The 23,308-nt window shown below is 33.8% G+C and overlaps 1 protein-coding gene and 1 long non-coding RNA gene across 3 annotated transcripts in view; both read left to right on the forward strand.

The window, feature by feature from the left end:
• Positions 1-312: 312 nt before the first annotated feature.
• On the forward strand, positions 313-3,949 carry LOC130055178 (uncharacterized). The gene is made up of 3 exons (XR_008803461.1): positions 313-756; positions 1,822-1,879; positions 3,580-3,949. It is a non-coding gene; the product is annotated as an uncharacterized LOC130055178 (long non-coding RNA).
• A 6,848-nt stretch (positions 3,950-10,797) lies between these two features.
• Positions 10,798-23,308, forward strand: part of LOC125651275 (macrophage mannose receptor 1-like) — a 52,059-nt gene continuing 39,548 nt past the window's right edge. For both annotated transcript variants that reach the window (XM_056166949.1, XM_056166950.1), the window contains exons 1-6: positions 10,798-10,918; positions 11,193-11,438; positions 16,646-16,777; positions 17,619-17,726; positions 18,004-18,094; positions 22,924-23,050. In XM_056166949.1, coding sequence (XP_056022924.1) covers positions 10,849-10,918; positions 11,193-11,438; positions 16,646-16,777; positions 17,619-17,726; positions 18,004-18,094; positions 22,924-23,050 — 774 coding nt within the window. In that variant the 5' untranslated portion in view covers positions 10,798-10,848. The remainder of the gene's footprint in view (positions 10,919-11,192; positions 11,439-16,645; positions 16,778-17,618; positions 17,727-18,003; positions 18,095-22,923; positions 23,051-23,308) is intronic.

Genomic DNA, 23,308 nt, shown 5'->3' on the forward strand with positions numbered 1-23,308 from the left:
GTTATATTTTGAATAATCAAAAATTAAACGCTATTGTTTATAAAAACAACAATTGTAAAAATTATTTTGAGCAAGGTTCTAGCTTTTAGAATTTTTTTTGTATTTATTTAATCCTTGAAAACAATAGAAATAATTATTTTTATGATGTATAAGGGTTTGATATATGTAATTTTTAGAGAGGGATAAAATATGTTTGCCCAGTCATTTGGTGTATACTCACATGCTAGTAAAATGTATTGAATCTTACTTTTAAAAAGTACAGAAACACATTTGTGGAGAAACCAAAGGTAAACACATAAACTACTAGTTTCCTCTGGTGCACAAACCAAAATACACCAGAAAGAGTTATTGCCCTTTGTAACACTCTCTTGTATTGGAGATATGAACAGCCTTCATTTGTTTTCAGTATGGCAGGAGGTGGAAATTGAGTTTTTATTCAATTTGTTCTTCAGAAGTTTATCAATATCAGATGCTCTTTGTTCACTTAATTCACTACCACGATCTTTATCTTCAATTGTGCTAAAGGATTCCGGTTTATTTCATGGAATACAAATCCGTTTGATCTTTGCCATAGTCACCGGACTCTAGCATCCAATCGTCTACGTATTCGTAGAAAAAGTAAATGTTGTGGAATTTAACGCTTTATTGCATCACATCCGACTAAAAAAAATGACCAGGGAAACAGAAGGCTGACAGACATATTCATAGAAAATATGAAAAAGCCCTGCCTGTTGCCGTGTTGGAACTTGTATTGACGTAAGTATTCTATTTGATTTAGAATCCAAATTCTAAAGTAAAGGCTGAATAAAATGTATCAGAATATTTGACTTTTAGTAAACATATGAGAACCCCAATTTATTTTATACTGCCAGCCAGGCTAGTCAGTTATAGTGGTATACATGTAGACTGAACATTGTAAGTAGTCCTTATCATTTACTGCATGGGTGTACAATATAGAATACTAGTTAAGTATGTCCCCAACCTAACATTCACTCAGGGAGTTTCCTATCACATTTACACAGAGTTCAGGATCTGTAAAAATTGGGGAATACTTATAAAATCATGTTTCATGTGGAAATTTTCAAAAGGACTAGGCTTAATTTATGTAATCCTAAGTGATGACCTCTCTCTCTCTCTCTCTCTCTCTCTCTCTCTCTCTCTCTGACTGTCAAGTTTACAATAAAAACAAACATGTGAATGTTCTGTGTGCATTCTAGATAAAGATTGTTAAAATCATATATATTGGTGAGCCAGGCTACCTTCAAGTTTGTTTACCTGTGGTAACCCACACTAATATGTGATGGTTCTAATCTACAGAAGAAATCACAAAAATACTATTATGATTTAAAGTTTTCTCATCTCTGTAATTATGAACTTTAGGACACTTGATTTGGAAAAATTAAATGATGAAAAATTTATGATTTTGAATTGGGTCCTGTAACTGGGCCCTCAAATTTTAATACATGTAGGTCCTGTCAACTGAAGTAAATCAAAAAATATTAAATGTAAATTGTAAATATTCAAATACTTTTGAATTCTTACTTTTTCATCCAATAATCACATATTTTATTACTTCACTTAATTAGCATACTCAAAAAGACTAGTTGTTTTGTTGCCAATGATGCACATATATATGTACACATGTGTATGAGCTCAGTATCATTTGTAAAACTGATTAATTCTAATTAGGTCAATGTTGAGAATCACTCAAGTTACCTACATGTTGCTATTTGTCTGCGTCAGTCATCATAAGACGTTAATTGAACATTAATATTTTTACTTGATAACCACCCTTCCAATTCTTTTCAAATTTCTTTTTAGCATCTTTGGGACAAGGGAAATTAACATAGATTGTAAATCTAAGAACTCTGGATTGAAGGTACTTTTAAAAATGCTCTATACCAAAATTGAGAATTTTGTTTTAGAACCAGGGTTTGATTTCTTCAATTTTATGGAGAAAACTTTTTAAGATGTACACTTCGTTAAATTGTAGAGTTGGGGAGGGGGGGGGGGGGGTTTATAAGTGTATTTGACATTTATTTGTGTCCAAATTATGCAATTAATACTGAGGATTTCAGTAGTAGTCTGTTTTTAAAACAACAGACACCTAGAATTAAGAGCACAATGAAAGCATACATGTGATAAGGAAGGGGGGGGGGGGTGACTTCATAATATTGCCTGAAAATTCTTGACAAGTAAATTTTAACAAAATTTTTACACTAGAGATGCCAATTCAAGATAATTAACATGCTTTGTTTATTGGCATCTGGTGTACATTTAGCAACAAGTAGTGTTGTTCATTGTGAAACGATAAATAGATAATGTACATGTATGCGTTGGTTGTACATGTGTTTTAGGCATATCTTATTGCATGTTTTGTTGTGTTTGGTTGTCGAAAATATTGATAGAAATTAATAACGAAGAATTGCTGATATACTAAGGACATCATGATTCTGATCTAAAGAAATTGAGGACTAGTTAATATTTACATACTTTGTTACATCATGACCATACATTGCTTGCAAGAAAAACACACATGGGCCACATACATGTAATCAGTGACTAAGACATTTTGTTCAGTTATACTGTTTTCAAGTCATTACACTTAATTCTTAGAAAAATTCCTTAACTGGCAATTGATTGCAATCAGAAATTGCAAATTTTCTATTTATTCCATACTTGACACCATCGAATGACAGTAATGTGCTGCGCGCTCCCTATAATCAGGGGGAAATAACTCGTATAGCATTGTGAAAAATGTAGCTCATTGATTATTCATATACGTTTGAAATAGTTTATGGTTATACAAGATTTTTTACAATAACTATTGAAAAAGACTCGAACACAATTTATGTTCATGTTATGCATAAATCTTATTGAATCATTGACTCCGCAAAATATTATGACGTCACAAGAGGGTGGAACTACCTCAAATAAAGCTGAATGCTTATGAAGGAAAACAGAAAGGGGTACCAAAATTGCGAATTTCGAAAACACAGGGTTGTGAATGTGGGTCCAAAAGAGTCATATAGTGTATAACATGGATTTCGTAGCCCTTAGAGCTATAGTGATACTTTGAATTTTTTTAAATTTGATTAATACTCATCTTGTTATTTTATGAGTATTAACACTATTAATAGCTCTTCAATATAGCATAAACACATGTATACAAACTGTATCAAAACATAACATCCTTTAGACCAATTCAACTTAATTAGTAAGATTATCATCCTGGGTCACCAAAAAGTGTGGGGTAGACTGTGGGAAGATTTTAATTTCTAATTTTTATTTTCTGAGAAATATATTGATGACAAACGAGTTTTTGTCAACAGAAGTGCATAATTTAATGCCAGATATATAAATCTATGCTTATTTCACAGATGATTTTTGAGGGGTGGGTGGGCAGGCATGATAATCTATCAATTAAGTAATTAATTAAGTGGTAAAATTACTATTCTAGCATCATGAATGATCTTGTACATGTAAATTTAGTTTAATCAAATTGAATTAGGTGTGTACTACATGAAAATGTGAAAAATAAGATGAACTTTTCAATATTTGTTCAACACATTTTTTTAGAACTTGAAGAGCAGAAGATGCATTCCATGACTCTTATATGATATAGAAGACAAAGAAGAGCTCTTGAGAATGGAAAAAAAACTGCGAGTTTTACAGTCAATGAACACGCCTCACGACACAAGTCCATCCATTCAGTAAACTATTCTTCTAAGGAAACACCATGACTTAGTTAAGATCAAATTTTCGTGTCAGAAGACTAATGTAACTAAAACATTGCAAAATTAACCTGCAAGTGTCTTATGTGAGCCTACTGAATAAGGATTCATTACTGAACAGTTGAAGGAAAATCACTATTATAATGATTTTTAAAAAAAGATGATTGTGTTGTTTGGATAACATTGTGATCCATGTTTGTTGAATAAACAACTTTGCAAAAAATGAGTTGTTCTGTGTTAATATTATAAATTTACTAATTACTGGTATGTCAACATAGATTACTGTGAGTAACACTGAACAAACTTCAATAAATTTTAAAGTTTCATGCAGTTTCTGCGGTAGAAAATGACACCTATTGATTTTCTGGTCCAAAGGTCACCAGGTGCAATACAATACTCTGTACAATTGATGTCTGACCAGTTTCTTCAGAACCCTTTGATTGATAGTGATATTTCATACAGGGGTTGGTCACTGGTAGTATATGACCCCCATTGATTTTCAGGTCAAAAGATTAAAAATGGCAGGGGCCTCCGTGACCGAGTGGTTGGAGCATAGCATTCAAAATGACATGGCCTCAGTCGGTGCGGGTTCGAATCCCGCTCGCGCTGGTATTAAGTGAGAAAGTTTCCCAATTTACTTTCGGAAGGTCGGTGGTCTCTTCCCAGGTACATTGTATCTGGGTTCTCACTTTCACCAATAAACACTGGGCACCACCACAAAACTGAAAAATTGTTGAGTGTGGCGGAAAATATCAATAAATCAATCAATTAAAAATGGCTAGGTGCAATGTAGCTAGTACTCTATGCAATGGTGCCCCCCCCCCCCCCCCAATATCTTGGGCCTGTTGTTCAATTATGATATTTCATATGTTGGTTGGTTATGAATAGTAGATGACCCTAATGATTTCCAGGTCAAAGGTCAGCAAATACAAGGCAGTGCAATGAACAATTTATTGGTATCTACCTAATATCTTGAGAAGACTTTTTATAATTATTGATAATAGTTTACATGGCAATACAGTACATGTAATATAGCTCGTTTATGGAAATGATTGCAAAATCTACTTGGTGTTTGGGGAGGGGGGGGGGGGGGGTACTACTGGATTACAGTTTATGTTTACATGGTTTTTTTAATCACTCTAATTCTTCATGTTTATTTTTGAAATATCAATTGCTCATATTGTTCATTTTAACTGAAAATGATGTAGGTTGTATTATTTGTCATTAGTATGAATTTTTGGCAAAATGCCCAAATCTACAGTTTTTGTACTACAATAGATCAATTGTACTACATTTCACCATTAATCTTTTTATATAAATTAGGAGTCTTTGATATGGACATCCTTTGATGACAGTTGATTATGCTGTATGTATTTTCCAAATTATCTAAATTCAACAACAAAATCCAACAAAAAATCCCGTTTTGGCAAAATGTCCAAATCTAGTTTTCGTGCTAAAATAGATCTATTGCACTACGTTTCACCATTAATCTTTTTATATACATTAAGAGTCTTTGATATGGACATCCTTTGATGACAGTTGATTATGCTGTATGTATTTTCCAAATTATCTAAATTCATCAACGAAATCCAACAAAAAATCCCGTTTTGGCAAAATGCCCAAATCTACAGTTTTCGTGCTACAATAGATCTATTGCACTACGTTTCACCATTAATCTTTTTATATACATTAAGAGTCTTTGATATGGACATCCTTTGATGACAGTTGATTATGCTGTATGTATTTTCCAAATTATCTAAATTCATCAACAATATCCAACAAAAAATCCCGTTTTGGCAAAATGCCCAAATCTACAGTTTTCATGCTACTACAGATCAATTGCACTACGTTTCACCATTAATCTTTTTATATATATTAAGAGTCTTTGATATGAACATCCTTTGATGGCAGTTGATTATGCTGTATGTATTTTCCAAATTATCTAGATTCATCAATGAAATCCAACAAAAAATCACTTTTTGGCAAAGTGCCAAATTATAATACATTGGTACAGCGGTCAGTAACACACTCTTTACCATAGGTGGATATAGATATCATAAATAAGGAGGGAATTTTATGGGGAATCGAGATTTATGGAGAAAATTAGTTGTCTTTTTTAATTTTTTATATACCACAAGGACAAAACATGGGCAAAACGGGCTGAATTTTGCAGTTCAATTAGCCCTCATAGACTGCTGTCGGTTTCCATGGCAACGGATGGTAGAAATTTGGTGGTGGGGTTGAAATTATGTAAGATGGTGCAAGTAAAGTTAATACTGTGAAAATCAAAGAAATCTGTGACATTGAGTGGCCAGACCCTATCTGATTTCTTTGATTTTTACATAGAATTGATCTTAATATTCTTAATTATAATAAAAATTATACATTAAAAGACATGTGGTGCACTAATATAAATGTCAATCTTTTAAAATAATCGCACAAATAAACCAATGCTTTTACTTGTCATTTTATGGTCCACATTTCTTTGAGCTGCTATAATTCATGCTATTTAACAAATTGAAATCAATGCCAATTTATACCATGTGATATTCGTTTGTTCATTTTCAAAGTCAAATGATCCTTCTTTTATTTGGTGAACTCGTGCTGCTCGTGCTGTGAAACAATGTGCCGACTAACACGTACAGGTTTTTGTGTACGGGGTGTCGAGAATTTGGGCGTTTCATAAAGGTGTTAACGTCTGCGGGGAAGTCTGCATACGGATATATATCAATATCTTGATATATCTATATACAAGAAATAATCCCGATTTACAAACATGTTGAGGTTTCTACTTAAGAGATAATTAAAATCCATTTAGCGACACTGTCCACTTTATATCTGCTTCAAACATATAAACGTGAAAAGTTAATACAGAACGGACGTCATAAGTTAAGGGTAATTAAGATGAATTGTTTCGAATAGCAAACTCCAACATGTAAACAATTTAAGTAAGTTATAAAATAAGTATGATAATTCTTTAAAGATAGACAGTGAAGGTACATTTTTAAAAATCAAATTACTGTTTAAAAATTTTTAAATTTACAATAATATATATCATTAAATGATATGAATATATACAAGTCGCCGTTTTACACGTTTTAATTTTCACCCACTAATATTTCGCTTAGTATTTTTTTTTATCACACGAAGGTGCACGGTGGCACAAAGGAGGCACAGACGTCACAACTCCGTTTACCTGATCAGGATATGGGGCTCACGGCGGGTGTGACCGGTCAACAGGGGATGCTTACTCCTCCTAGGCACCTGATCCCACCTCTGGTGTGTCCAGGGGTCCGTGTTTGCCCAACTATCTATTTTGTATTGCTTGTAGGAGTTATAAGATTGATCACTGTTCGTTATCTTCACCTTGCATCTCCGTGGACTTAAAGGTCTACCTCGTTCAGAAAATTGAGAGTTCAGAGGTGCCGACAATTTTAAAGGTCCACCGTGTTTTATTTTTTTAAAAATAGTCTTAAAAATCCATTTTTGTAATTAGTTACTATAATTACTCAAGTTTAGCCAAAATTATACAGTTGTCTCCCTTTTTTATCCTCAATTATATCAATTTTAATGGAAGTTGATACATAAAGATATATGCAACTTGAAAATATAAACTCGTCTTTGAGATAGACGGTAAAACAATACTATTTGCTGTGGTCCTTTCACTGCAAGGAATTTTAATTTTTGATCACGATTTTTCAATTATGTCCAATACAGCGGGGAAAAAATTGTAGTGTTATATAGTGGGGGGGGGGGGGGGGGCAATATATCACAAATTTAAACATCGTGATAGAAAATATACAAGTTCCTAGTGTTTTAACAGTTGTGATTTACAACCAGAATAAGTCCAAAAAATATATATTAACCTATGCGTCCATTTTTTGTGTATTACACTGTGATTCTCATAACGTCAACATCATGACGTTATATAGTTTTTCTGTTGGAAAACAACACAATGTTTAAAGGACTGTAAAACAAAAACTAGAAGAGATATAGTTATAAAATAAATTGTTCTGTAACCTATAACTCGTAGAGCATCAACTGTGAAAGTCTCATTTATTTTGGCGAAAGGGCCAATTTTAGTACACTTTGTGGCTCTGGTTCTTTCTAAAAGTTGAGCATAAGTTGTCTTGAAAAATTTCTTTGTTGTCTTCCGGGCATCCAAACCCAATGTCCACTTTAATCCGTTCATACCACTTAAGACATGACCACAACTTTGTAAAGGCAGTTTGAAGTTCTTTATTTGGGCCTCCGTGACCGAGTGGTTAGCGCATCGCGCTCCAAATCACGAGGCCTCTCACTTCTGGTCGGCGCGGGTTTGAATCCCGCCGCTCGCGCCAATAAGTGAGAAAGCTTCCCAGTTTACTTTCGGAAGGTCGGTGGTCTCTTCCAAGGTACTATTTGGATTTTCTCTTCCACCAATAAAAACTGGGCGCCACCAGATAACTGAAAAATTGTTGAGTGTGGCGGAAAACAATTATTTGGCACAGAGGTCCACAACTTCGCGATTGAGATACTGTATGTTTTATATGCTCAAATATGGCACATTGTTTGTTTAAAAATAAATATAGAGTGAGTTAAAACCCTGAACTAGACTCCATTGGATAGGATGGTCATCGATAAAATTCATAATATTTTTCTTGTTAGGCGAAGATAACGAACAGTGATCAATCTCATAACTCCTACAAACAATACAAAATAGAGAGTTGAGCAAACACGGACCCCTGTATATACCAGAGGTGGGATCAGGTGCCTAGGAGGAGTAAGCATCCTCTGTCGACCGGTCACACCCGCCGTATGCCCTATATCTTGATCAGATAAACGGAATCACCCGTAATCAAAATCAGTGTACCAAGAACGGTCTAACAATTGGTATGAAACACGTCAGACAGCATTTGACTTCATGATAGATTGTATTGGGAAACTAGATCGTTATGATACTGGGACCACTGTTTGTTTTAAAATATTCCTGCTTGAAAGATTGAAAAACGTGAATTGCTATGTATTTTGAATATCAATGTTAATGTTTTCATTCTGTAAGGACATAATTTAGATGTAAGACTTTTATACGGATTTAGCTGTATCCACTATGTAATATTTACATATCTAGTTTAACAAATGATAACGAAGTACATTCATAAGAGAAGTACCACAATTTCGTAACAGCAAACTGGAAATGCCATAGAGACCACTATGACTTTAAAAGTGAATTATTCACCTAATTGATATTTTAAGAAAAGTTCAGCTTTTGTAGCCTTTTAGGCAACATTTTCATTTTTAACTGTCTAAATTGTAAATTCATTGTTTTAACATAATACGAAATTTACATTGTAATGAACATAGGCAAAAATGAAAAGATTGCTTTTTGACGTACGAAAATGAAGTGGAAAAAAGAAACAATTAAAAAAAAAAAAAACAACAAAGAAACTTTACCTAGTGATCTTATTTATAGTGTTTTATTTTGGTAATTTTAGAGATATAAGATCTTATGTCATCTAATTTCATTTAATTGTGTTTTACTCTTTTATTCCTCTTTTTACTCTTGTAAAGCATCTTAGAGTAATTTGTTTTATATAAGGCTCTGCACGGAAGCCCATTAATGCAAACCAAAACTAAATTTAAAAACGAAATTATTAAATAAAAAACGAATTTAATATACAAAACACCAAAACGAAATAAAAAACGAAATTGTTAAATTAGAAAACGAAATTACTGAATGAAAACGAAAATATTAAATAAAAAGCGAAATTAATAAATAAAAATAAAAATATCAAATAAAAAACGAAATTAATATGTAAAAAATCCAAAATTAAATAAAAAACGAAATTATTAAATAAAAAACGAAAACTATATCGAAAACGAAATTATTAGATAAAAAACGAAATTAAGAACAATTTTTGAGAATATAATGTGTGTGTCAGTAGAGCTTAACAACGAAGGAAACATGGCTCCTAATTCTTTTATTTATCGCCAATGGAGTTTTACAGAAATCTAATGACATTACAAAACAGCCAACATATCCATTCAAGATATATTTATCTACTATGTTTGCTGAAAGGTTCCAGACCTTGTGTATCGGATTACAGGATTTTCCCAAAATTACTTCAACATTAGCCACCATAAATCTAGTAAGAAAAATATGGCTCCCATCAGCCACGTACCTCAACAATCACTTGACTCTACACTAATTAAGTGTTTCGGCGGTGTGATACAAGGTTATGATATTGAGCTAATTGATTGGATTGATCGATAGATTGAATTTTCGCTGAATGCAAATCCGTTTCATCAGAAGTCTATTTGCACTTCACAATTATCATGCAGTTTGATATCCCCTAATTTTTTATTGCGTTGGTATGAACCACACGATATGTACAATTTAGAACAAAGAAAACGTATTTGTTTCTCTGGAGGATGTACCAGTAATTTAAAAGGTTTTGCTTTATGGGTGGTATCTGGTGATGAAAACAAGAGGTAATCCTGGTTTTTTGTTTTTTTATTATTATTGTATGAAGGATATGCAAAAATGTGATGCCTATCCCATTCGTATCTTACCCTCAAAACATCGAGTGAGAATTCGACATTTTTTAAATAAGTAACGCCAAATACACACTTATTGCCTTCATATTTTAGATATCAGTGGTTTGATTATTACATTAGATTACGCTCACCATAAAATTATACGAATAACGTAATACAGGAAGTTACAACAACTTTGTTATGATACAAAGTACATTACCTTGACCTAATTGACGTATTAAGTTTTTCTTGGCATCCTTATAGTGGTACGATCAGTCCCCTTTAAATGATTCTGAGAAAAGTACAATTACGATGAAAAATACACGTTCATTTGGATTTCCATCTTTACTTACAACACAACAACCAATTTCAGTCTATAACCTTTGCCCAAGTGTTGAGCAGCTGCACACTGTTTTCAAAATTGTTGTTACATTGACAAATATAAATAGCACGCTGTCTCTCTGAACAGAATTCTGTTTGAAATGACACAGTTTTACCGTTAGGTCATCATGTGTATACAAATGAAAATGCAGTGGTCCGTGGTAGAGACCTGAAGGTAACAGCAGGATAATTAAATCCGCTCTGTTCTTCTGCGAAAATGATGTCCTTGCAACTTATGACAAACATGCTCCATATACTCTATTTCTTGTTGATTTCTGGCGTTTTGGGTAAGTCATTTACCTTTATTTCCGCATTATGTAGATAGACTCTGTATACACCTATGCCTCAATTAGCTAAATATTCTCAAAGGAAAGACAATTGAAAGTAATCTTAATGAAAAATATGTCATAGAATTTGCTGTATGTATTTTTTTTTGGTAAGTTATGCACTTGTAATATATAATACGTTAATAAGGTTCAAGTTTACAACAACGTGTTTAGCTAAGCGATGTGCACAAATTTGAATTCATAATTGACATGCCAAATTACCTGTTTAATGCAGCGATGACATCATACGAATCTTGCTACCGCACAAAGCTAGGACGGGGATACCACGGGAAGATAAACGTCACCATTTCAGGAAGAACGTGCCAGAAATGGGGATTACACACCCCTCATCACCATAACTTTACGTGGCTGTGGACAGAGGAAAATTATTGTAGGAACCCAAATGATAAAGAAACCGGACCTTGGTGTTTTACGACGGATCCAAACACAGTACTAGAAAGCTGTGGGATAGCTCAATGTAGTGAGTAACATTACAAAATAGATACAAATGTAAACTAACATAACATTTACCCATAGATTCACCAATCACTAGTTTCTTCACGGTTGTCATATCAATGACTCTTTATTCTGATTATATTCCTCAATACTACTCGTTATCAAATAAAGCTTCAGTTATAAATTATCTCTCACTGACCTGATGCATTTCAAATAAAAAGGGGTAGCTTTACCAAGAAGCAGGCGCTTTCTTTCAGATCTCTTTGTTGATTATATTAACTTCCAGTACTATACATAGTATACCCCCAATCAGTGTATATCCCGATCTATAACTCTTAACTTAAAGCAATATTAGCTCTAAATTTGAAACTTTTATTTTGTTGTAAAAATGTGATAATATGATGGGTTTGTTTTATGTAACATGATCCGTGCAAATGCCGGATCTTTGATATTCTATTAGCTTCAATAAATTTAATACTCTCGTAACCAAATATATTTTCATATCTGCATTTTTATGAACTGATCTAATTATACTAGCCTACTGCGTGTTTCACGATATCATTTTTTATTTTGAAAATGTTACATAATGTAATCATTGATTAAATTAAAACTACGTATCAGATTTGATCAAAATAAAGATATTTAATTGTGTTAGAAAACCTATTCAGATGTTTTCCTGTACAAAACATTGATCTCTATATAATAAATGAAAAGAACCAAAATCAATAACAAAAGTTTATAAACCTGAACTTTTTCTGTCATTGAAAATGGTAAATGACAATTTTCGAAAAAAAAAAAAATAAAATAAAACTCAACACCCAAATGACAGCTCTAAACAAAATAAACATTACACATGCCCCAGTTTTGATGAAGTTGACATATCATAACAAAACATACCTATTTGAACTGATCTAATCATACTATCCTACTGCGTGTTTCACGATATCATTTTTTATTTTGAAAATTCTGATAACAGGCTGAACATGTTATAAAATCATGTCATGTTTTGAAGTGTTTGGGAAATCTTTAAAATCATCTCTACATTTGTACAGTCATGCATGTTGTTGATTATTAAGCTTGATTCAAATTGAAACATGGAACATCTAAAGAAAGAATAAAAAAAACCCATTAGAATGCCGTTGTAACACGTTTGTACGAAGCATAACTAGTGTATAGAATGAATACTACAACATGGATGCAGATCTGACAAATATTTGACTGTCTATCTAATACATGTATTTAAAAAAAAAATGCAGATATGAAAATATATTTGGTTACGAGAGTATTAAATTATTGAAGCTAATAGAATATCAAAGGTCCGGCATTTGCACGGACCAATGTAGGATGTATGTAAACAAACTTGAGACATCATCATAGAAAAGTCAAGTATCATTCATTTCACACTCATCGTTTACATTTCTATACTTTGTCATTGCTTGATGGTATGCTTGATTGCATCTTGTTTAACGTCCGTTATTGCTTGAGGTTTTTATCTACTAGAAGCAATCATATTTCTGTGTTTTGCTATTGTATAAGATTAATATGCTAAGCTAACTACCTTTCTATGCTATGTTATTGTGTAAGATTTGCGTGCTAAGCTACTACTTGTACATTTCTATGTTATCTCTATGTTTTGGGAGGATAAAATTTTGAAATGAATGACACATTCTAGTATGCAGAATGCATTATTATAGTAAATAGATTTCCGAAATTGGTGAATGTTATTCTTAAAACATCTTAATAGAATATCCTTCTTTTTTTTCAAATAACTTAGAATAATGTATGAACTTAATTATATTACTGTCGCGGAGGGATCTGCAAATGTTGGTACATGAACAAGCAAGGGGAAGATAACGAACAGTGATCAATCTCATAACTCCTATAAGCAATACAAAATAAACATATAGAGTCATCCCAAAGACCCGCGAATGTTATGGGCGTTTGGCGATGTAGCAGTCAATACCTACTAATACTAATATATATATATATATATATATATATATATATATTATATCCAAATAGAAAGACTTGACATCACACAGTCAAAATAATTCAATAAAAAGCAAAAACCTGCTTTTTTATTGAATTATATATATATATATATATATATATATATATATATATATATATATATATATGAATAAATCTCCGATATAATCTTCTAGAGTGCTCGACGTGGCCGCACAGAGCTATATATATATATATATATATATATATATATATATATATATATATATAAGCACTAAAGTTCCAACAATACCCGATACCTCAAAGTGTCGGATCCACAACATGGATACAAGGTCAAATACAAAAAATTATACAAAGCACTAAAATGACCAACGACACGAAGAACTAGATTGTTAAATTTTCGGGACGACCCGTCCCTTCTTCAGGACAAACGAAAAGAATTACATAATGTGGCCAATATCAACAAAGAATAATAACAAAAACTACATATAAATACATCTAGCACTACAACTACACTAATCTACAAACTTATTTACAACGCAGACTACATGTTTTTTGGTCTTTTGGCTTGCCAATCAATGTTAGAAGTGGAGCGAATTAGGACATGCCTTATTCGTCGAAAGAGCTGATCCAAAATATACGAAGTGATAAAAATATACTTAATTAATCTCAAGTGGCATGTCCTAATTCGTAATTATTAGTAATGTCTTTTTCTAATATTTCACATAATTTTCGAGGTCTTGTTTTAGAATTTAAAAAAGTCGGGGGTATAGATCAAATTTTTAAATTATTTGCGAAAATACTGAATTTTGATACAAAATTTCTAGTAAATTAATCTAAACTAGTCGGTGTTCTGTTTGGAAAATATATCCACCAAATTCAACAAATTACAACATTTGAACTGATTCTAAGTCTCAACTATTTGCCTCATGAATTATGTCCGTTGTCCTCTAACATTTTCACATAATTCACTTCTTCTCTCAATTTGGTATGGCCTATATTTGGGGTATGATGAACTAAACTTGTGAATTTGATCGTCACTGAATTCGTATGGCCTAAAAGGTGATGTAAAATCCGATACAATGATACAATCCTTGAATTTTTCTTGTTAACTAATGTGCATCTAGCAGATTATGAAAATGCATACATGTATTTGCTTTGAAAGTATTCCTCTGAACATTAAACAACCACACTGAATACATCTTGATAATAAGAGAAGCCTTGACCACCATTTTGAAATCCATGGCCCTTGCACCAGGTGATCTTGCGCTAGGGCGATTCTTTATGGTTCATATCCTTAGGAATGTTCTTTGTTACTCTTGCACAATATTAACGAAAACCACATGCGTAAATATGAAGATCTTTACCAAATAGGTACATAGTTGAAATGCATTTGATATTTACAAATCACCTTTTTTCTATTGTATATCATGGCTAACTACTTTGTGCATGATTATGAGAAGATGTAGCCTTCTACTGAAATTGGGGAATTCCTTACCCCTGCGTCAGGGGTTTGGGCTCTATTAATGAGCTAATTAGGTAAGAGTTACGATCTATTGCAACAAAATACATTATACCATTACCAATGTTGTGAAACGGTATTTACTGAGGCTTCATGGAAAGGCAATGATATAATGAGAATACAATGCATCCATTTTTTAAAAGAAATGTTTTACTCTTGGAGAAAAAAAACCTCAATCTAGAAAGAGTTAGTATATTTCCTTTTAGCTTTTTAAAATAATAACCAACACCTTGTGTTCTTGAGCTACCCATTGAAGAGTTCTTACGTGTTACTCAGGTGATCGTTTAGGCCCATGGACTCTTCTCATTGTAGAAAAGTTGTGTCTTTGTTTTAACTGTTCCTCTTAGGGTTGCCTTGCTTTTTTATTTCATTGTCCACTCCTGGTGTTTTCTTCTCCATGGAATGTTTTCACGCACCTCTTCACATATTCTTGGTTTCTTAATAATTATTCTACAGATCGTTCTTCCTGCATTATGTATTGGAACACCTAATAAAGATCGAAAAGCTCAAAATGAATTTAATTGTATGTTTAGTTTCCTGATCTTTCAATAGAATTATGCTAAACGTATTGCTTGCTTTCATTTTGTATCAGATGTATTGTTTTAGCTTTAATGTGATTTTCTGGTGACCAGGTGTTGGTCTGAAGTCACATCTACCTCTCTTTTTATACCTGTATTAAGCAGGGATCTGTTGAACTTATTACTAGTGGATATACTCCATTCTACTAGGGTTCTATCAAATGGCCTGATAAAACTCAGGTGATCTTTCCTATTTTCATGTGTCGCAATGTGCTCAAATGACCAGGGTGTCCGAAAACAGAGGTTTGTATAAAAAGGTGTATATGATTTTTCATTCTCATTCATAATTCCTTATACTCTTATCACACAGCATTATTTTTTTTTTCGTTTATGTAATCATTCAAACATTGAAGTTCTTAAACACTATCAGAATACACGTATTTTCATTTGCTTTTGGGTTGACGATATATTAAGGTTGTTGGTAAACCTCTACCTTTTTTCTTCTGTTTTATTTGGGGGGGGGGGGGTATAGTACTGGGTTGAATGAGCTATATGTTTGTCATGTTAATTTTCTATTCTTTATAGGATTTATGAGATTAATTACTGTTCGTTATCTTCACTTGTATATCTAGATTCCTAAAGTCCAACCACTGTGAAATGATATATATGTGTATCCGTGCACGTGATAATCGGGGTATGTAGTGATGCCTAGCTGACACGAAACCGCATAGTGTGACCCAATTCAGTCAACCGTGAATTCTTTGGGATTGTGTTTGAAATCGTGCAATTCAAAATTGTTAACAATACATTATTAATATTAAGAATTATTGACGATTAATTTCTTGATGAAGGACCAGTCACTTAAATATGTTAAATGTCATAGGTTTGATAAGGGCGCCTAGATCGACAATCGAACCTTTGAGCTTCAAGTTATGAATGAAAAGTGAAGATAACAAAAACAATAATCGATCTCACAAATCCCACACGCAATACAAAATAGAAAGTTGGGCAAACACGGATCCCTGGATATACCAGAGGTGGGATCAGGTGCCTAGGAGGAGTAAGCATCCTCGAATAATTTGAATAGATAGAATATAGCGTTTCCCTTCTTGCTTACAGCAGATAACGTATACGTTTAATGAATTCTTGACAAAAAGTGAGTGAAATATTGTAATAATGGTATTGCTCTAAGATACCCATTTTAAGTACTTTTGTCTATTTCAGCCTCAGAGTTTGATGTTTGTTTGACTAAACCTTGTCAAAACGGAAAATGTATGAGCAATGGAGTCACACAAAGGCCATACTACAAGTGCATTTGTCTTCCAATGTGGACTGGGAATAACTGTGAAACAAGAGGTATCTACCATAATATATCTTTTGAAATACATTGTTATTGAAACAGTATTACAATATATAATATGTGTCCGCAAAAACTTTAACCAAATTACTGAAAATCTATCTATATATCTATCTATAGATTGATCGTTCATTCGTTTGCATAATAGAAAATTGAAAATGAACACGAAGATCAGGTGAATTTAGTAAACATTAGATAATCATCAGATATCTATCTAACGTATAATACCTATCGTCAACTTCCCATATTTATGCAGCAACATTCCATTATCACCTGCATATGGTATTTATATCTCTCAACTGATTCGACACACAAGAGCTTGTTATGTGTATGGACAGTTTTTAAATTGAGGCATGCTACTGACAAACAAGTTGATGGTACAGGGGTTCTAACAGTCTCGATTGAAGTCACCATTTCGCAAATTTTATGGTCGTGATAACGATCTAGTTCGTCAATACAACCTATCATTGGGTCAAATGCTGTCTGACGTGTTTCATGTCGATTGTTAGGCCATTCCTGGCACACTGATTTTGACTACGGATAACTCCGTTTACCTGATCAGGATATAGGGCTCACGGCAGGTGTGACCGGTCGACGGGGGATGCTTACTCCTCCTAGGCACTTAATACCACCTCTGGTGTGTCCAGGGGTCCGTGTTTTCCCAACTATCTATTTTGTATTGCTTATAGGAGTTATGAGATTGATCACTGTTCGTTATCTTCACCTTACATGAAAAAGATTTGATAAAGAGACACGAAGTTCGGATGAATTTAGTAAAAACTGAATAAGCATCAGATGCTTTACAGTATATTGGGTTTAAATTTTCAAAATATTTTATAGTTCCCCAATGTCAATTTAAACCATGCAAAAACGGAGGGAGATGTATGGAAATAAAGGACGACTTCATGTGTCATTGTCCTCCAAAATACGCTGGCAAAACGTGTGAAAGTAAGTTAAGGGTAACGTTGTTTACTATTATGTTACTTTATACATGTACTTCAAAGACTCGGTTGAGGAAATTAGAAAGCAAAATAAACTCATGTGTGTGATACAATTTGAATATGGAACATTCATCTTGAAAATACTTTTACAACATATCAGTTTTCGTTTAACAGCAACATGTATTTGAATTAGTACTAAGTTTTGAGGAAGTCTTTAAATTCAACAATTCTTACAATCTTCTATCCTCATTGTAATATTCATTAATATTGTGTCATCACTGAAGTAAAGACAGATCGATGTGAAGATGGATGGAGGCATATCGGGGATTTCTGTTACACAGTTTCGGACAGTTTTATGACGTGGGAAAATGCAAAGTAAGTAACACTTAGTATCTGAGTATCACAAAGTACAGACTTCTTCAAAATCCTGAAGAATTGCAGTGATAAAATGACCAATTGTTCGTTGGCTATTACTTACTTAATCCTCTTCGTGATAGGAAGCACATAAGGCCTTCACTGAGGATCGCCATCTCTGTCTGTCTGCTGCCATGTTCTGAATCCGCCCCCAAGTCCATCCACACTCCTTCATCTATTGGTTGGCTATAGTATCTGTTAATCTTAAGATGCTTTACAGAACTAAATGTTTTAGATATAGTAAAATCTGTATGAAGCAATCACCTTTGGGAAATAACACAAACCAAGTTCTTAACAGAAATCCCATTTCAACAGATCTTCACTGATTTATATGATATTCATCATGTACAATTATCCAAACTCAGCTGTATAATAAGTGAAAATATCATATTATTTCTAAATGTAAATCTTTTATTCAAGGAAATGTAACATTCTCTATCATTAATTCATAACCATCTTCTGTTTTTTGGTAATTATTAAGTCGGTGACTCTTGAACCATCTTGGAACCAACACATGTCATTGAAGTCTGTATTACCGGTCTTCTGAATTCTTATTTTCAATTAACCAGGCGACTTATTTTAAATATCATCTATAATCTACCTTCTTTCATTTCATCATATTTGTCATTGTGTCTTTCCAAAACTAAACTTAACTGCAACGACAAGGGTACTAAGTGCCGAATCCATCAATTTCAACGCTTCATACCACTCATATAGTAAAGGACCTTTCTCGCTGCGGCCATTCATACTGTACTATCTAACATGTTTATATAAAAGAAACGCGGAAATACATATCATTTATTCATTTACTTCTCCAACCGGATATGAAGTCTTAAACATATGAACAAGGGAACATAACGAACAGTGAACAATCTTATAAATCATATACCGTATTAGGAGAAGGGCAACCATTGACCCTGGTCATACCAGAGGTGGGGTATACATAAACACATGTGATTAGATCGATTTACGTACTTCTCATTTCGCACGTTTCATTCTCTAAATAAATATCAAACATTCGGAATCCCCTACTATTCGGAAATTCTTTGATAAAACCCCCAGATGTGAACCATGTAACCAGTCAAAAGAGTCGCTAAATTTAAGACAAGGATACTTTTGTTTTGTTTGTTTGTTTATTTTACGTCACTTCGAGAATTTTTCACCCACATCGAGACATCACCAGTATAAGTGATGTACAAGGAGGACCGTAACAGCGGGGTTTCTTTATTGTGTCAACGCCTGCCGCGACAAACGACGTCTATTTTTAATATCACATCCGAAAGACCCTTTATTGATTGATTGATTGATTGATGTTTTCCGCCACACTCAAAAAAATTTCAATTATCTCGTGGCGCCCAGTTTTTGTTTATTGGTGGAAGAGAGAACCCGTATACAATGTACCTGAGCTTCCGAAAGTGAACTGGGAAACTTTCTCACTTACCGGCGCGAGTGGGATTCGACAGAGGTGAGAGACCGTGTGATTTTGAGAGCGATGCTCTAACCACTCAACCACGGAGAAAGACCCTTGAATTTACCTCTGAATGCCGAGTGTTTGAGAGTAGATTTGCCTTAGATTAAGTAGGGGAGAAAGAATGTGACCACATGCGATAGGAGATGGCCGCTTTCGCAGGTTTGACTATATTTCTAATATCTATCTATAGGAAATCCCGTGGGGATCCGGGTTAGAATAGGTCTTCAGTACCCCTTGATTGTCGTAAGAGGCGAATAAATGGAGCGGTCCTTCGGATGAGACCGGAAAAAACCGAGGTCCCATGTCACAGCAGGTGTGGCACGATAAAAATCCCACCATGCTCAATGGGCATAAGCGACGAGCATAGGTCTGAATTTTGCAGCCCTTCGCCGGCAATGGTGACGTCTCCATATGAGTGAAATATTCTCGAAAAGGACGTTAAACAATATACAATCAATCTATAGGGAATACATACTCCACCTAGGTACCTGATGCCACATCTGCTATGTCCAGGGATCCGTATTTGCCCAACTCTCTATTTTGTATTGCTTATAGGAGTTATGAGATGTTTCATACCGATTGTTAAGCCGTTCTTGGCACACTGATTTTGACTGCGGATAACTCCGTTTACCTGATCAGGATATGGGGCTCACGGCGGGTGTTACCGGTCAACAGGGGATGCTTACTCCTCCTAGGCACCTGATCCCACCTCTGGTGTGTCCAGGGGTCCGTGTTTGCCCAACTATCTATTTTGTATTGCTTGTAGGAGTTATGAGATTGATCACTGTTCGTTATCTTCACCTTGCATTGAGCACTGTTCGTCATTTTCACCTTTCATATATATATATATATATATATATATATATATATATATATATATATAATAATAATAATAATAATAATAATAAAAACATGAAAACACTTTTCGAAATATTTCAGCCGTTTTACCAGCCTCCATCAGTCGTGTTTATTAAAATGCATAGCAACTAACGATGAACAACGTATTATGACGTCACAATGTACATACATCTGAAAGGCAACGTCATGTGTCAAAATTGTGCCAAAACATCCGAAAAATTGAGAGTTACTAATATGTTGACGGTGCTACCGTTTGGGCGCAGCTTCATGTATGTACATAGTTTGTAATGTTCATGCTTTGATCAGGTTCAATTTAAACAATATCTATTTGCCAAATACCTATTACATGAATTCTCTCCCAGGGTTTTATATTAAAAATCATTAAAACATGTATACATGAATGTGATTGAAATATTTTTATGCAATACATAAATTTTATTTCTACTCCCTTCACTGTTACTGGCTTAACCGTTGATACATGACCTGTTCTGCTGTATGCTCTCAGCCTTTACTTTCCTTTTTTCTTCTACTCTCAATCATTTTAAGTTACTAATTGTATGATAAAAATGCCCAAACCTTTAAAGCTTGTAAGACTATGTTTAAACAGCACTGCCTTTATTTCAATATAATAAAACTTTAAAAATAAATCGATAAAATCAACTATTGGGCATGTATATGCGCCCCCCCCCCCCCCATCCCATACACACATATGCGAACCTATCTGTTAAAAAATGAAATTCATATGCCAATCCCTTTGTAGCAATGGTATGTTCCAAAAGAGAAAACTAGGAGAATTTTTATAATATTGTACATAATCCTAGTTGTAACACAATGATGAAATATTTCAGCATTCACATATAATCATTGAATAAAATTGCAACATACTTGATTCCAGCCCCTCTCCACTGTTATTGTGAGGATACATTAATTAAGATTGATTCACAAAACTAGAATTAATTAATGATTTTTCAGTCGTTGATAGCAAGTGGCATGGTTAGTTATCATGAGGGAGAGGGAGGGGGTGTCATCGTGGTTTGCATTACCGGACATGTTAAAAGGAAATGGATTTAAGCACTTTTTATTTTTAATCGCGGGAAAGAAGCCAAAGAGTTTTTAAAAAATGTTTTCAATCCGACCAAATTCCATTGATTTTTTGCAATTTCTTAAATAGCACTAATCAAGTACCTTTGATCCCTCACATAGTCTTCCTTTTTCCTTGTTAGAATAATAAATTACTATTGAGAATTTAGTATTTTAATCATATTTGTGGTTTGCAGTCGATTATACACAATTTATATTCGATGCCATATTACGTATGCCTAATGTTTACGTATATTCAATATTGTCCCGGTAGTATGACTTTTACAAATGGAAATAACAAGTTAGATACGCCACTGTTAGTCTTATTATGATGTACGTCAAAACGTAGATGTGACGTCACACATCTTCTTAGCCTGCCTTTCATAAACATGACATAGCATTTCGTTAAACATTTCACCTAATGATGCACTGAATTTTGGAGAAAGGAGGCCACCAGATTAGGATGATAATCCACGTAAGTTCACAATCATATTCCAAGGTGTGACTTTGCGAGATCTCAGCCATTTTTGACAAGGGACTTTTGGGATTGGCGTCAAAAAATTTTCCTTGTTAGAGGTTTAGATTTAGCGCGGATTATTTCTCGCGCTCTAGTCATTAAAACTCGCAGTACGAGCCAGCGCTTCGCGCTGGCTCGCTGCGCTCGCTATAATAACCTATTTAGATCATACATGTAAGTGGACTCTAATTGGTGTAAATTAAATTCTTGCAAAGTGAGATGGTCCACACTCATGCGCCAAAGTGCGATGGTGTGACACGCCGAAATCCATTGGTTTGTAAACGACACGGTGTTGTGGTACAGACTGTAGCAACCGTGTGTTGTTTCACTAAAATATCAGTGCAAAATTCATGCATAAAAAATAAGAAGTTCAACTTATTTCATTACCATCTAGCTGTCGTGTTATTAAACGCTAAACTTTCCAACGCGAAATCGTATAGAATGTTTTGCCTTATATCATATTCCCAGGATTTTATTACGTGTATGTCACAAGTAATAAATAATCATGAATTAAAGAATGTTTGGGCGAAGTACCGGTAGATAGTTTGATAACAAATGTACTTTGACTTTCTCACTATCCTCAACCATGTATACCTTGCCGTTGCTGTCTTCCGTGTTGCATTTCTCCGGTTTCATTTTGAAAGAGGTTAAGAATGACGTCACAATGACGTGACGTCACAAACGTTACTGAACTTCGCACCATCGGACTTTGGCGTCCGTCGACCATCGCACTTTAGAGTCTTATATATATTTTCTTAAAACATGTCTGAGACGCACAAATCAGAACTGTAGATATGATAGAACAAAAATGAATGACAATTTTATTTATGCATCATATATACCTTTCTGTTAATTGTGTTGCAGAGCTTGGTGTTACAACCGGTTGGCTACACTTCCATTTATTGACAGTCCTCAGATGCAATATTCTATGAGTCGTCTAGCCACTGAGGAAAAAACAGATTTGTGGATGAGCATCAAGTATCTCAATGGGGTTAGATTTCAAATAAACATATTTAGCAAAAGTTTAATCAACGCTTTCTGGCTACGTTAACCTTGTTTTTGCCAATGAAATAAAAAAAAATATTGAGTTCTCTAACAAATGTCATTAAAATGTTATATGATTATACAGAAATGAATATAAACTTCGGGAACCATTGATATAATAACAGTATCACACATCTTCATTAAATCAAAGTTAAAAATAAACACTTTATACCTTCAATATACAACAATAGTAGTTTTGCTGAGT

The sequence above is a fragment of the Ostrea edulis genome, chromosome 5, assembly GCF_947568905.1.
Source record: "Ostrea edulis chromosome 5, xbOstEdul1.1, whole genome shotgun sequence".
In the NCBI taxonomy this organism is placed as follows: domain Eukaryota; kingdom Metazoa; phylum Mollusca; class Bivalvia; order Ostreida; family Ostreidae; genus Ostrea; species Ostrea edulis.